Genomic DNA, 16,349 nt, shown 5'->3' with positions numbered 1-16,349 from the left:
TTTTGCAAAACTTCTGCTCATTGTGTCAAAACATTACACAAGAGCACACAAGACACAACACTGGGAAATAAACCATTCACATACAACCCCAAAACAGAAAAAGTTGGGACGTTGTGTAAAATGTGAATAAAAACAGAATGTAATCATCTGCAAATCTCTCAAACTCATATTTACTTGCAAAAAGGACACAGACAACATATCAAATGTTGAAAATGACAAATTTGACTATTTCATGGAAAATGCATGTTTATTTTGAATTTGATACCAGCAACATGTTTCAAAAAAAGTTGGGACAGGGATAACAAAATGCTGGAAAAGATGTGTAATGATAAAGGAAACAAAAGGAAGAATGTTTCTCAACTAATTAGGGTAACTGGCAACATGATTGGGTATGAAAAAGAGCATCCCAGAGAGGCAGGGTCTCAGAAGTAAAGATGTAGGGGTATTCATCACTGTGTAAACCTGTGTACACAAATGATGAAACAATGCCATTGTAATGCTTCTTAAGATAAAATTGTGAAGTATTTGGGGGGTTTATCATCTACAGGACATAATATTAAAACATTCAGAGAATCCAGAGAAATATTTGCAAACAAGGGAAGGAGCTGAAAAACACATTGGATGGCCGTGGTCTTTTGGACTTCAGATGGCACTGCATCAACACCAGACCTGTTTCCACACCTGTCATTGTATGGGCTCAGGACAACCTTTGATAACCATTGTCTATGTGCACAGTTTGATACTCAATTGATACTCAAAAATGGCAGCCATAAATTGTAACAGCCAAAATTGTATTGAGACACAATACAGAAAATACCACCCTCTTATCTGGGCCTGAGCTTGTTTAAAATGGACTGAGGTAACATGGAAAAAGGTCCTGTGGGTAGACCAATCAAAATGTGCTATTCTTTTTGTAAATCATGGACACATCTGGGCTAAAGAGGAGATGGCCTATACAAGTATCCAACCTATCCAACTTGTTTTAGTGCTCAGTTCCAAACCCAACATCTATGACAGTGTGGAAGACCATTAGTGTCTACAGCATAGGCATTTTGCACATTTGGCAAAGCACAATCAATTCTGAAAGATGTATACAGGTTTTGAGATACATATACTGCCATCCAGGCAATATCTATTCCAGGGAAGACCTTGAATATTTCAGGAAAATATTTTGCACATATTTAAATTGTATTTATCCATAGAGGAAGAGTCCAGGTGCTAAGAAGGCCTGTCTGCAGTCCAGATTGGTTAAGAAGGCCTGTCTGCAGTCCAGATTGGTCAAATTAGGTGCATAATGGGAATGAAAAACATGACTAAAAATACCCCAACTGAAATCGTGTATTGGGGAGTAATGGGACAACATTTCATTCTCAAAACTCTAGCAAATAGTCTCCTCAGTTCCTAAACATTTACAGAATTTTGTTAAATGAAGAGGTGAAGCAGTGCAGTGGTAGACATGCTCCCGTCCCAACTTTTTCTGAAACATGTTGCTGGCATCAAATTCAAAATTAACATATATTTTCCATGAAATAGTCCAAATTTTCATTTTCAACATTAGATATGTTGTCTGTGTCCTTTTTGCTGCTAAATATGGGTTTGTGAGACTTGTATATTATCACATTCTTTAATGTCTTTAATGCTGCTTTTATTCAGTTTATCAGTTAGCATTCTGTGAAGCTCAATGCAACACTTAAATTTTTTGTTATGTTTTTTTTCCAACAAAGGTTTTGACAAAAAACAAAAATGAAAGTACTGAAAGGTTATAAATGACATCAACTCAATACTGTACATCACAGTACTATAGTACAGTACATTAAATGCTGTAATGCAAAAATAAACCAAAAATACACTACTGTAAAACAGGCTTAGATGTGGTGGACTCTCTTCCCAGCTTCCCTCATTGTCAGGCCATGATTTATCACAATCCACCAGTTTCTCTAATATCTGAAATATTGTTCTGTGCATAGCCTCTTCGACCACCTCCTACTCCTCTCTCTCTTTCTTTGTCTTCCTCTACCTCTTGCTCTCCCTGCCTCCATGCTTGCAAAGTTCTCAAAATGGCTCAACTGAGGCCTACAGTATTTGTGGCTGGCTGATTGGTGTTCAGTTTTGTAAGTAAGTATTTTCAGGTGTGTGTCTAAGTGTTTTCGATCACCCAATGTGTTTTGTGTTTTGAAGAGATGTGTTGTCACAATGGTACCCATGAGATATCATTTATGAACAAAGTGTCTTATATATGAAATAGTGTGTAGTGTGCAGGGGCAAGTGTGTTGCAGAATTGCAACTAATGGCCTCCTTACACCAAACAACTTTGACAAGATTTGGGAAAGATTCTTGAAAGATTGTAGTCTTTTAACTAATGCCCCCCATTCAAGCTTTATGCATAAGACTCCAATCTTTCAAGAATCTTTCCCAAATCTTGTCAAAGTTGTTTGGTGTAAGGAGGCCATAAAGTGCAAAGCAGCGCTTTTGTTTTAGGTATGGTTACACTTTGTTTAAGGTATAGTAACAAAAGCTTCAAGTCTTGTTACTTTGGTGTAAGCATGTGTCTATAGTGTTCAAGCAATGGGCAAACACTGTAGTGACTTCAGCAGTCTGTTCTGTGATGTATAGGATACTGTGTTGCGCAAGACTGCAGTAAAACTTAGACTAGACCCTGGGAGAAGACACTGAGTCCCAGTCGTAAAGATATCCACACAATTTAGTGAGTTACAGCATGTTAGTGGAAATGCAGTAGGACACTAAGCTTAAGCATCCCCTATGAGATGTGATGGAAATGGGTTTGAGATGAATTGTGATGTTCGAATGCGTATATCGACATTATGCTAAGACAATTAGTAAGCACATAGAACAAGGAGACAATGTGAGTGTACAAACTGTCATAGTTGGGGACATAACCTTTATACAACACACACGCTCCTGTACAGCTCTTCTCCTTGTTTACCCTTAACTCCTCTCTTTATTGCTCTCTCACTCTCTCTGTCTCTCTCATCATAACTGTCATCTGGGTCAGCCAGAGGAGCGTGATTCATGGCTTCTTGATTGTTCTCTCCGCGGGCAGGCTCACTTTTGGCTGCTCTCAGCTAGCTTCCTACAACGGCTTCCACGTCGCTTCACCAGATTCATATCAGCACTTTTTATGCTGCGCCTCTGAAAATAAGCTTCCTGGAGGGATACAAAATGCAACACATATCCTCGAGTAAAAAAGAAAAGGTCATTTGAAATGCTATGTTTAAAACCTATGGCAAATACACCATTTTGAAAAGTTATATTTTAAGCTTCATTTTTAGCTCATTGTTCACCACATTATTGGAGCATGGAGGCTGATAGCATCTGTGACTGTGGCTGTGGAAGTTGGAGCAGTGTTGGATGGCCTGGGCTTTGGAGTGGAGCCAGTGGGAGTTGGTGGGGGTGGGAGTGGGGGGTTGGTTGTCTGGGGTGGGGGCTTGCATCTGCGGCTTTGATGCTGTGGTCTTCACTGCTGCAAGATAAGATTGCCAGCCCCCCAGAGATAAGAGAACTCTGTCTACCAGAACAATCTGAGCTTGTCAGACACAACATGGTGTGTGTGTGTGTGTGTTAGTGCATGTGTGTTTGTGTGTTATGCGTGTGTGTTTGTGTGTGTGTGTGTGTGCGTGCACATAAGTAGGCTATAGAAGACAGTGTAGAGTCTCTGTTCTGTTCCATCCACAAAGGGGAGACACACACACACACACAGACACACACATACCAACACCAAACATGCCGGTCTCAGACCCGCACCTGATCCACTCAAATAGAGGTCTTTATTTACTCAACCCAGTTAAGCTGCCCCTTCCAGTACATAGACAAGTTTGTATAAAGTCACTTGTAGGCAGATAAGGATTTAAACACTTCCCCATACTTAAGTAGTGTCTGTCTGGAAGCTTGCCAGTTTGCACAGTGCCCCACAAGGAGTTTAAACAATGACTTACCATAGCATAGCGCAAATCCCATAGTCAAACATTCAGTATAACCGACAGCGTGTGCGAGCAGCAGAAAAGTGTTGCTGTTTTTCTTTTCATCGTTAGGGGTCATGCTTATGCAGGAAAATAAGCGTATGTCGATGGCCAGGCACTAGGCTACTCCGCGAGTCATGCCAGTCCTGAAACTTTGGACAGAGTTTTTGCGTCAGTACAAAAAATATGTTTTAGTAAAATGAAAGGGGGATTTTCAGTTACGCAGAGAGTGGGAGTCATCTTCTAATTGATTTGATCTGTGCGTCAAGTGTTTCCGTTTAAGGTTACGCGGGGAATGCTGCTTAAGAATGCATCAGATGACCTGAGAGAGAATCATATCTGTGTGGAAAAAACCCTCAGTGTCGTGCGAAGTGATTAAATTGTCACCGAAAGCTCCTCCTTCCTTCAGGAAGACTGGGCGGGTACTGAGACTACACGCGTCGCGCTACCTGCTTAATTCCCGTTATTTAGGAATCACTCAAGGCAGTAGGCTATTGCTGCGTGTTCGGTGGCTTGGAAAATCTTTAAAACAGGAGATTCATACATATGCCACGAAATTGATGCAGTATTCATCACTCGTCACAGTTGAAAGCCTGTCGGTCCAATAGCTACGGGATGCTTTATTTTAGTTCTTTGAGTGTATTTTCCAACGGGACATAACATTGGAGGCAATTTGGATGAAGTTGGACTCACGGAAGTTTTATGGTTCCTTCAATACAACAGAAAGAGGATTTAATGGGGACATCTAAGAGTGAAGAAAACCTCGGACAATTCTTTCAAGCACTTAATATTGGATGATAATTCATATGGCGTGAAGGATAGTGCCTCTGTCAAAGGAGCTTAACCCGCTTCTTTTTGGCGAAGTGTCGGAGCGCACAAGAACAACTGCCACGCAAAAAACTTTTAGTCAACAACTTGGGAAAACTCAGACGTCTTGACAGATAACAACCTATTCATTTCAGACTGGATATACAATGACAAGCTGTTGGTTTGCTTTCGCGGCGTTGTGGTGGAGCTCTTATTGCATGTTCCTTATTGCAGGTAGCAATTATTTATTCGATGGCAACAATGAAGTTCATCCGAGCTTCGTTCATCGGAGATTACGGACGCATGAAAAGAGAGAAATGCAGAAAGAGATTTTGTCCATCCTCGGACTGCCACATAGACCTAGACCTCATCTTTCACATGGCAAGTATAACTCTGCGCCGCTCTTCATGTTGGATTTGTACAATACCATATCTAACGAAGAGAAGAACGAAGTGGACGGAATTCTGGACCAGTACAAGTCCATGTTTACCACGCAAGGACCCCCTTTGGCAACTTTTCAGGACAGTGCATTCTTAAACGACGCAGATATGGTCATGAGCTTCGTAAATCTGGGTAAGCACCGACTTTAGTATTTCTACACTGTAATTATATTCGAAGTCAACGACTAGGCCTGTTAAAATTCTGCTCAAAATTAGATAAGCCACTTATAAGAAACTGGATTGTCAGCACTTGAATGGCAGCTAGTGAAATACAACCGACTGCACCAACTGAGAAATGGAACAGGCCATCTCGGAAATTAAAGGGTAGCGCGAAAGTGGAGAGCTCAAACGCGCTGAGTTGCTTTACTCATTTTCACGCCCAGCATGTGAAATCAAACGGTCTGAAGTGGAGGGGAGGGAGGACGGTTGTGACAAGTGCCGCGGAGCTGCTGCTACCTAGGTGGCACAGGTGCGGGATCTCGCGGCCCACCGACCCAGTGCATCGTTAATTTTTTGGAGAGCGTGAGGTCAGCATCCGTGCGTAATGGGCGTATGCATGCTGTTCCATGGCCTAACATACCAGATAGAGGACGTGTTGGCCTGAGGCCCATTGTTGTCGCAATTGTATAATAATTGTAACCATCAATTTTATACGCACAAAGCAGAGGGAATAATTAAAGGCTTTATTTTTTTCGTCCATGCAGTGTTTCTGTTAAATGGGTTAAAAGTAGAACCATAATCACCAGATTTAATCAAGAAGGAGATTTATGCAATGCTAAACTGGTGCTTTCCTCTGTTGAGTTGCGGTCTAGAATGCAAACTGCGCCGCAACACTTGTGTTTTGCTACATTGCTTTAATTAGTATCCCAAACGCCGAAGAGGCGCCGTAGCCTAATCGTAAACAGAGAAAACAGAAAAAAAGAACATGATCACTCCCTCCATTAGCCGTCCAAGTGTTTACAAAAGCAATCTTTGCTGACTGTGTTAAGATAAACATGGTTTCTGCCAGACACCGGTCAATGAAACGGACGCTAAGCTTGATGAATGTCTCGGGACATGAGAACACCACGAACCGTCATCCTCAGAGCACTGAGGCGGTGGTACAGCGGAGAGGTTTTTTCCTGAAGTTAATCTCCTGTTCATTTAATAACCCATATGAGAAACGTTTGATTTATTGTTCCCCGGGTGTTACAAAGTATTGAAAGTGTAAACCGCACGTTCTGCTGACAGCCGTGAAATGCATGTACATGTACTCACAAAGTGACTCATCTGCCCCTGTGCACGTTACAGCTTCCTTTATCGCTAAGCTTACATTACTATCACTATTGGAGCTTACTGGCCCCAATGAATGCAAGTGCAATTCATGTCTCCTGGGCCAGGAGCCGGCATCTGCTTTGCAAATAACGCGCACTTTGGCTCCTCTCAGTCACCCGATACGCTTTTAATTTGCGTGTCTCTCATACAGTCCTCACCGAGGCATTATAGCTTTGAATTGAGAGCCAAGGTTTTGAAACGTCTGGACTTAAAAAGATACGGATTTAGCCGTGAACAAAAGAAGAAAAATCGAGCTAAATCTGTAGATGTCATAAAAATGATGGAGCCTGTTCGCAGCACTTGTCAGAGATGAATGGGAAGGAATAACACTGCTCCTCGAGGCTTCAGGGGAGTTAGGTAGCATCTGTAGTCTATGTACAGTAAGTGCTGTTCTATGTCTGTCCTATGATTCACATTGATCATTTGTTCAGTTCTTAAGATGAGTCATGTTGCCATTAGAGCTCCAACCACTCACAGAGATACCTCACAGACCCAAAATGGGACTAGAAAAATGTGAATTTGGTTAACAGTCACATCCTCCTTCTCTTCCAAATATAACTAGCCACCAGTCCATGATTTGTCAGGAGGTGAGAAGTGAGAAGTGTCATGTTGCAATACCTGGTGTGTGTGTGTGTGTGTGTGAGGGGTGGGGAGAGTATAATGCCTCGTCAAAATAAATGGGACATATCTCTTCACACCTTGTTACTTCAGAAGGCCCCCTCACCTTCTTGGCCGCAGCAGGAGAGACACTCTGTGTGCTGGGTCCACACGGGCCAGGAGGAGTGGCGGGCTCTGCACTGATACATGAACATGAGGCCCTGCTGTGACAAATGATATATGACTGGGTGGTCCGCGGGCCAGAAGCTTACAGGAATCCAGCATGAATTGGTTCATTAGACGTGACGGAACTTTCAGTGTTGTTCCCGTGTCAGCCTCGCTTAGCTCTGACAGCGCTGGGCGTCCTAGCCTGGGACAGGTAGAGCTCTGCCACAGTTAGTCTTGGCTGCCTTGTTTGCGCTCATAAGCCGGTATATTTGTCTGTTTTATTGGCTGACGGGGAAGCGTGTGTGTGTGTGTGTGTTTGTGTATATGTGTGTGTGTGTGTGTAATGGGGGGACTTCCAGTAATCCCAGGGAAAATCCAGGAAAAGCATCCCTGTGTTCATTAAGGCTGTCGTCTTTTTCCACCTGGGGGGATGAACAGCCACCCAGCTGTGGAGTCACTCACCTCCCTCTCCCTCTGTCTTCCCCTGCCCCTGAGCTGTCCATGATTCACAGGGTCCTCTTGTGTGCGAGCTGCCCGGCCCTGCCCGCACCCCCATCCCACAACACTCTGCCCCGTCTCCACACCCCGGCGCACAGCAATAGCATCACTGTCAATACCCCACTTAGCAGAGTCAACAACCACCCTCGGCGAGTTCAGCCCTATCTACACTCCACCGCAGATGCCTGCCGTACTTAAAAGCCGACCCACAGACGTAGGTTCAAGGAAGGGGTTTTTCAGAAGATTAGCCTTGTCTAGACAATCCAGGCTTATTCTGAAATGTGCAGTTTTTTCATCTGCCCCCCCCCCCCCCAAGTCTCTCTTTGAATTTTGCTCAGGCACATTTCTGAGCCCCCATAAATCTTGGGTAAGCCATTTATTTTGCAGCAGAACGTGTCCTTAAGCCCTGGCCCGATCAAATTATTAGTGGGGCTGCGATCAAAGAGTTAATTGTTTGATGCAGGCAAGCTTTTGTGCAATCCCCCCAGAAAGCCTTCCTGGGGACTGCAACACAAAGGAACGATATATCATGACTTGTTTTGTGACACAGGGGTGTTAGCATGGCAATCAAGCTGAGAATTTAAGCTATGCTCCCGTTCACCCTGGAAGAAACTCTGTTTTTGTGGAAATAAGTGACTCACCCGAACAAATTCGAACAAATAGAAAAACTCTGACATACAGAGACAGTGTGACGGGGTTGACGTACATGAGTATTAATAGACCATTCTATTTTAATAGGGGATAGGGAAACAATGCTGTATGTTTGGATGCTCCTGATATCAAGCAGACTGTTCAGGCAGTGTGTACTGGCTGATTTCTTTGGGAAAGGAAGTTCCATAATGTGGTAACTCAATGAGTTTTTCCCTGCCTGTACATGCAGGGCACACAGACATTCATTGTATCTCTGTCATGCAAAGCCTTGCATGTGTATTAGGCTCTTAAGTCTTTTAACATAACAGTGCTTGGATGGGCCATCTGTGTCTTTCTTTGTATTGTTTTTTAATGAACCTTATGGAGAGATATCTAATGGCTGGGCAACGCTGATACGTGTGCCGGGCATTTGTCAAAAGGTCCCTTTAAGACATAAACATTGCCAGTGATTATCCCTGAAGGAATGTGACTTCTAATCTGTCTGTTGGAGATATGCGCGTGCACACACACACACAACCTCACTCACACACACTTCTACACACACACTCACTCTCTCTTGGCCTCTGTTTCTCTCTCTCTCTCACACACACACACGCACACACACACACACACCCATATACACACGTGCTACAGCAGATGACGGGGGTCAGGAGATAACTGTGTTTAAGAGCGTGCCCTGTTCCCTTGTGTCGCACCCGTGAAATTCCTGATGAAATCGCTTCGTCTCACGCCATACGCGTCTGGACTAACACCACACACTCCAAGCAGCCACCACCACCACCACCAGGTCCTCCACGGATTAAACAGATCAACTCCAGATCCGGACGTGAGAGTCCTGTGTTTTCTTTTTCCTTCTTTCTTTCTTTTTTTCCATCAATCTCTCATCTGTTGTTTTTTCCCCCGCGGTATCTCATCTGGGTTTGCCTCGCGCTCTTACCTGCGAGCCTTAGCTCGGCGAGAATAGATGGATAGCGGGCGAGATAAGCGCTCAGCACGGATCGGGCCAAGCCCCCTGTCAGCGCACAGCGTGGGCCACAAGGCCGATAACCTCACTCAGAACATCTGATTACAGTCCGCAGCACCCATATATCATGTCGTGCACAAGCATGCGTGAGAGGTGGCATTTTTCTTTCTTTTTTTTTTCTTTTTCTTTGCTCTGCTCCTTCTTTGCCATGTCAACAAGCCAAATATGCCCCCCCTCCACCCCCCATCCCTCATCCTCCACCCACTACAGCGCCACCTTCAGATCAAGCACACTTTCTGCACGTCGCCTTTCACATTTGTCATGTCTGACACAAATGTGTGTCTGGGTATGTTTGATGAGTGTGTGTGTGAGAGATTTTGAGAGAGGAGAATACACTCTTGTGAGTCTGTTTGTGAGAGGTATGTGTATTTGAGAGAGAGGCGTGTGTGTGTGTGTGTGTTTGCAAGAGGTGTGCATATGTGTTTGGTTGTGAGACGCCTTGCCTAAGCCAGCGCACTTCGGCCGTGTTCTCAGTGGGGATCGTTAGTGAGTCTGAGAGTGGGTGTGTGTCCTGTGCGAACGGTCTGTTCACTCACATCACTATCTGTGTTTAAGCTGCTTGGAAGTGCTATAAAGGGGGGGGACAGTTCAACGAAATATGGCCTTTATAGATGCATTTAAGAGCATGGTGATTGGAGTGCATTTACTGTCTGTTAGATCTTTTTTGTATCACAGGTGGAGAAGTACTCTGATATAATAGGTATGGCAATTCATGAAACTCTGATAAAGGATATCCTTAGATATGTAAACAAAGGATTTATGGTGAGATTTTTGCTAGTTCCTGAATCAAAGAGCTCCTCCACTAATTAGTTGAGTATTATTTAATCAAAATAGATATTTCTATTAAAGAATGAGGACTGACTTGTTTGTCACACACGGGTGCTTAGAATCTGGGTGCCACGTACAATCTTAAATTTTAAATGAATGAAATTTGTCTCAGTCTGTATATCTCAGAAATTTGTCTCACAATATCTCAGTCTTTTTCTTGTCCTCTCCCTCCCTCCTCCTTACCCCCTCATTTTGCCGCCCCCCCCCCCTCTCTCCCTCTCTGTGTGAGTTGAGGGCCATGGTGAGGGTGCTTTACTACCTCCCCTGCTGTGGCTTATGGACAGTGTTGGTGCCATAGGTGCCGTTTGGGTGTTCTCAATCAACACAGAACTGATGTGTTGATGTGAAGCAGCTGCTTTTAAACACACACACACACACACACACACACACGCACACATGTGCTTCAGGGTCGATCCGAGAGCTATGGTCTCCCAGGCCGACTTCACACTCGCAGCTTCCGAGTCGGGTCATGACTCCCTTGGGGAAAAAAAAAAGAGGAGCGTCCATCCTCTGCTGAATCCCTCCTGTGTGATGGGCTTCTGAAACCTCGTTCTTACTCAGTGTTGACTCAGAGAGCAGAAAAGCCATTGTGGTCGGCCCCGGCTGCGTGCCTCACATGGTTGACCTTCTTATTAGCCAGGGCCAGGCCCCATTGGCGCAGCCTGGTAGCTGAGCGGCGTGCCAGTGTGGAGAGAATTAGCGTGATGCGCGACGACAACGGAGACGAGAGTGTCACATTCCAGCGAAGAGCCGCGGCCAAAAAAACCCTGCGGCCCCCGTGATTTATCGGCACTCGGCGAAACAAGCTGTTGAGGAGCAGAGCACAGAAATGTAGTGAAAGAAGAGTGAAAGAAAGAGAGGAAAGAGGGGGCTAGAGAACACAAAGAGGAGAAAGTGAGGTGACAGGTCGGGGGTGATTTAAGTGTGTCTGTGGCCTCAGAGGGCAGAGAGAGAGAACGAGGGAGAGAGACAGAGAGAGAAAGAGGAAAGAAGGGAGGCAGAGTGGGGGCAGGAGGGAGTAGGGGGGCCACTCTTCCCTCTTGTTGTGAAACAAGACATAACTTCATGATGGACAGAGATGGAGAGAAACCAAGAAAGGGAGAGAAACAGGGTGCAAAAGAGATATGGCGAAAGAGCAGCAAAGAGGGACGGAAAGAGAAATCCAGAGGGAGAGACGAAGGGAAAAGGTGAAGAGGCAGTTAGAGAAAGAAGGGAAGGAGAGAGAGAGAGAAAAAGGGAGAGAGAGAGAGAGGGGGAGATAGTGAGGGAGAGAGAGTGATAAGGGTGTGGTGGCCCTGGGCCTTCTCTGCTAGCCGCTGGGTGTTGGGGAGTGGACGTGGAGGACGTGCCTGAAACAACAAGCCCTCATCGTTGGCCGGTCCCTCCGCTCGGAGCAGGTCGCCTCCACGCCTCGCTCCCGATGCCTCGCTCGCTGTCCTCCGTCCTCTCCCTCGACCTCAGAGTGTCTCACTTTATTTCCTCCTGTCTTTGTCGTACACACACACACACACACACATGCACACATACTGTACATACACAAACTCACTCACTCTCTCACACACACACACACACACACACACACACATGCACACATACTGTACATACACAAACTCACTCACTCTCTCACACACACACATACACACACACTCACATTCACACTCTCGCTCTCACCCGTACATACACATTTTTCTCTCACTCTCAAATTATCTCACAAACCCAGTCCCCCTGTCTCTCTCTCTCTCTCTCTCTCTCTCTCTCTCTCTCTCTCTTTGTGTGGCTGACCTAACTAATTTATGAGCGCTGAGATAGAGGAGTGGCCGACTCTACAAACACGATAAGGAGCGAGCAAACAAAGGCCCAGATGAGAGCGGAGATGGTGCTGGGGACCCACACTCCCACCAGCACATTCCAGCAGGCAGGTCACCGGTACACACACTCCGACACACACACACACACACAATACACACTGCGTACACACACACGAGCGCTTGTAAACAGACAAAAACAACTTAAATGTACTCTTCAATGTACACAGATGTAAGCTGTGATGGTGCGTAGGACATTCTCATCAACACATTTCAGAAAGCAGGTCACTACACATGCACACACACACACACACACACACACACACACACACACACACACACACACTTATATGTAAACACATATGTAAACAACAACAATATACAACTTAAATGGACACTCAATCACACACCACTTATACATGCAATATAGCATCAACACAGCACACACACTTACACACAATATTCACACTATCATACTACTTGTGTATATTTTGCTCAGTAAGTGCAACACATAAAAAATGACCTACTGTGTATTCATATGTCACAGGGATGGATGTTCATGATATTAGATGTTCACATATTCATGTAATACAGGGGAGAAGGCCATTGTCTTGAGTTTAGAAATGACAGATTAGGAGATTAGGTGAAATGTGAAAAAGTACAGGCATGTCTTCATGCACGCACACACACACACACACTCTTTCTCTGTCTCTCTGTGCTCCTCTCGCCTGAGACTCTGTGGGTTGAGCTCTTGTTCAGCTCACTTCAGCTGAGGATCTGAGTGAGTGCTTGCATGTAAGGTCAACACTCTGACACGTTTAAGTGGAGCTGCAGAGATTTATCTGCGCAGCAGAACTGCTGTTCGAAGCCCCCGAACTGCCCTCTGTTCCTCTCCCAGTTTCCAGTGGAGATAGAACAGAGAGAGAGAGAAAGAGGGAGGGAGGGAGAGAGGAAGAGAGAGAGAGGGAGCGTGAAAGGGAAAAAGAAAGGGACGGAGAGAGTGAGCGAGAGAGAGAGTGAGAATAGCATAGGAGGGAGAGAGCAAGTACATGAGTGAGGGAGGGAGAGGTTGGGAGAAAGAGAGAGGGCAGCGGGAGAGAGAGAGGGAGATACCCTGGCCCTCCTGCTCGCTGCTCTGGAATGCAAGCCACCAATATTTTGACTTCTCCTTTGGAAACAGCTGCGTTTCCTTTTTCAAAGATATTTTTTCCTTATTTATCGGATCCCTCAGGAGAGATCCATCTGGGCCGTCTGACACGAGCTTCCTCCACTAAATCTGAGCGAGGCTCAGCGCAGCCCGCAGCATGGTCACACACCTGCTGCAGTACACAGCAGATAACTCTAGCAGGTCTGTCTCTCTCTCTCTCTCTCTCTCTCTCTCTCTCTCTCTCTCTCTCTCTCTCTCTCACACACACACACTGTCATGCCTTCTTTCCCTTTCTGCCTCTCTTCCATACACACACACACACTCACACACACACACACACTCACACACACACACAGACATACGGTGAGCTGGCCCTGTGATGACATTCCCTAAAGCCTGGAAGTCCTATAAACTGAAACCTTGACAGTAATCACCACATGCTTGGCAGCCATTTTCAAAAAGTCCAGGCCAAATTAGAGAGGTAGGCCATTTGGAGGAACACAGAGAAAGTACATCAAAAACCAAGAGTCCATCGCTGTTTATATTTACTTTATTTTAATGGAAGCCAAACTGCAAGTACCAAGGGAGTCATTTTTGGTGAGTAGGGGTGGTGTCTGGGTCTGTTGTTTTGTGGTCAGCACAACAACCAGTAGCCCTCTTCTGAGTAAATCACTTGAGGACTGAGGAAACAGGCGATCCAAAACTTCAAGGAGTCGGAGAGATGGTCAAGTTGGGTGGATAACTGAGCACAGAGTAATATCTGTATGATAGTGCGTAATGGCATTATCTGATGCCCAGTGATGTCTAAATGATAGTTTATGGCTATCTCTCCCTGATAATGTATTTGGCATGACTTCTAAAAGCAAATGACTTGGAGCGAGTCAAGAGCTTGAACAGGGGGGACGTCTGTTTCATATCTTCTTCAAGTGACAACGGATGGACAGTGAACTTTGAGTGGGTCCAACAAACGTGTAAACAAGATGAGCTCTGTGCTATATGGAGGCACTTGCGTAAGCACTGACCCCACAACTTGTTGATGCTAACTGCTAGCAGCGAAGATGCTAATCTGTGTCATCTTGCGCAATGTGTACAGCGCTATGCCAGAAATCTCAATAGTTGTCTTATTTTGTTTATCAGTGTTTGGCGAAATGATATGAACATTTATCTGTCGCTGAAAAGCCTGAAGCATCACTGCACTTCTCCCAAGAGGCTCTCATTTTTAGGTTGTCAGAGTATGAAGTCTGCACTTTGGTTTGGAATTTGGACGAAATGCAGCATTAGTATGTCCCGAAAATGTTATGTCAGCTGTTCTCCGGGATTATGCGTTTTTATAAATGGCTCTATATGTAGAAAAGGGATCTAGAATGGGAATGTTTATTTTCCAGCCCATTTCCTTCATTTTATGGAATTTCCTTCGGAAGAAAGAAAACGTCTGTTATTATATTTGTTGACAGGTCATTGGCTTGCACTGGCAGCAGCTGAGAATAGATGGTTTTACAAGTGCAACTGAAGGAATCGCAGATGACTAATGTCAGTGAGCCTGTTCTGTGTTAGACACCTGAGGTCTTGCTTTACATGCGCGCGCACATATTCTCACACAACATACTGTATACAAGCATATATTCTTCATACACACAAATACACACATATACTTTACTAATACACATAATACTTCATACACACATACACTCTTTCACACACACTTACTTGCATCTACTCAAATTCCTATCTACTGTTTGTCAGTATTGTAAGTGAATGGGCCTAGAGAGGAAGTGGAATCTCTCAATGACACACAGGTATGAGAGCCTGACTGGTACCATTCAACGCGCACCTGATGGGGATTCTGATAGTCGCTACTGGTTACACAGCCACGACAGCAAAACACACGGACGGGTGCATACACGTCTTTTATCGGAGCCCTCACCGCGCTGCAATTATCACAAATTATCCATGCTTTTTGGATACCTTGGGATTGTGAAGAGAAAGAAAAAAAATCCCCCAGAAGCTGCCCAGATTTAATTTCTCTGTGCCCGGGAATGCAGTGTTGAGAGATCGAGCTGAGGAAAAATGTACCCTGCCTGGCAGTCAGCACTGGTCAAGCTCTGACCAAGGGCTTATATTCCCCTTCCCCCCTCTCTCTCTCACACACACATACACTTTACTTTTTTGAAATAATGGGATTCTGCAGTAGAACCTTCTGTTGTTGTTTTAACCTGTCATGTTCCAATGCTGACAGATCGGATTCTTCATTTTTACGAGCTCCTCCCTCCCTTCCTCCCTCTCCTCCTGCTCTCGCCCACGCTGCCGCTCTGATCTGACCGGCGTTCACAGCGCTTCTCCGCACCTCGCTGCAAGCGTCTCGGGTTGGAGCACATGCAGAGGAGCGCCCAGGGGTGGCAGACCATAAACCCCCTTTAACGCTCACTGACCCACAATGGGCCCACTGACTACAAGCAGGCGGCCTTTGATGCTGGACTTGGGTCAAAGCAATGGATCAGAGGTAGAGGTATTCGTCCTGGGACCCCCCCACCAGCCCTTCATTTCTTCCTCTGTCCACCCCCTTCCACCCCACCCCACCCCTCCTCTCCTCTCCTCTCCTCATCCTTCTCTCCATGCTCCCTCCATCCCTGCTAGCTCCCAGCTGCATCACGTCAAAGTCTCAAATGGAACAGGAAGTGGAAACTGGATCCCTGGGGTTTGGGGTGTGGGGACCCCTTTTCACTCACAGCTAAACCCCTGACAACATGAGAAGAAACTCAAAGCTCACCACTGATAGTGTTCCAACAAGTGATGCATCCATTGTCCGAGCTAACACATAGCACATTCTTTCTCTCTCTCTCTCTGTCTCTGTCTCTCTCTCCCTCTCCGCTTCCAGAACCCACAGTTGACTTGGCTTAACGTCATGGGATAAAACCAGGGCAAATTAAACTTCCTCTCAAGCATTCTCCTAGAGCAGTGCAAAACAAGTGTACCCCAAGTATTTCCCAAGAAATATGGGAACTCGGAGTGAGGCCTTTAATTAGAGACGGTGGGATAATTAGGATGTGAGCAAGCACATTGAGATGTGTGCAAGAGGGTCCCCTCTGGGGCTGT

General features: G+C 45.3%; 1 protein-coding gene across 1 annotated transcript in view; it reads left to right on the top strand.

Moving 5' to 3' along the window:
- The first annotated feature begins 4,471 nt into the window (after nucleotides 1-4,471).
- bmp6 (bone morphogenetic protein 6) overlaps nucleotides 4,472-16,349 on the top strand; it is a 35,743-nt gene continuing 23,865 nt past the window's right edge. Inside the window, exon 1 of the mRNA XM_048267105.1 lies at nucleotides 4,472-5,357. Coding sequence (XP_048123062.1) covers nucleotides 4,952-5,357 — 406 coding nt within the window. The 5' untranslated portion in view covers nucleotides 4,472-4,951. The remainder of the gene's footprint in view (nucleotides 5,358-16,349) is intronic.

This window comes from Alosa alosa, chromosome 16 (genome assembly GCF_017589495.1).
Source record: "Alosa alosa isolate M-15738 ecotype Scorff River chromosome 16, AALO_Geno_1.1, whole genome shotgun sequence".
NCBI lineage: Eukaryota > Metazoa > Chordata > Actinopteri > Clupeiformes > Clupeidae > Alosa > Alosa alosa.
The sequence above is the reverse complement of the archived record's forward strand: the minus strand, read 5'-3'. Positions and strand labels throughout refer to the sequence as shown.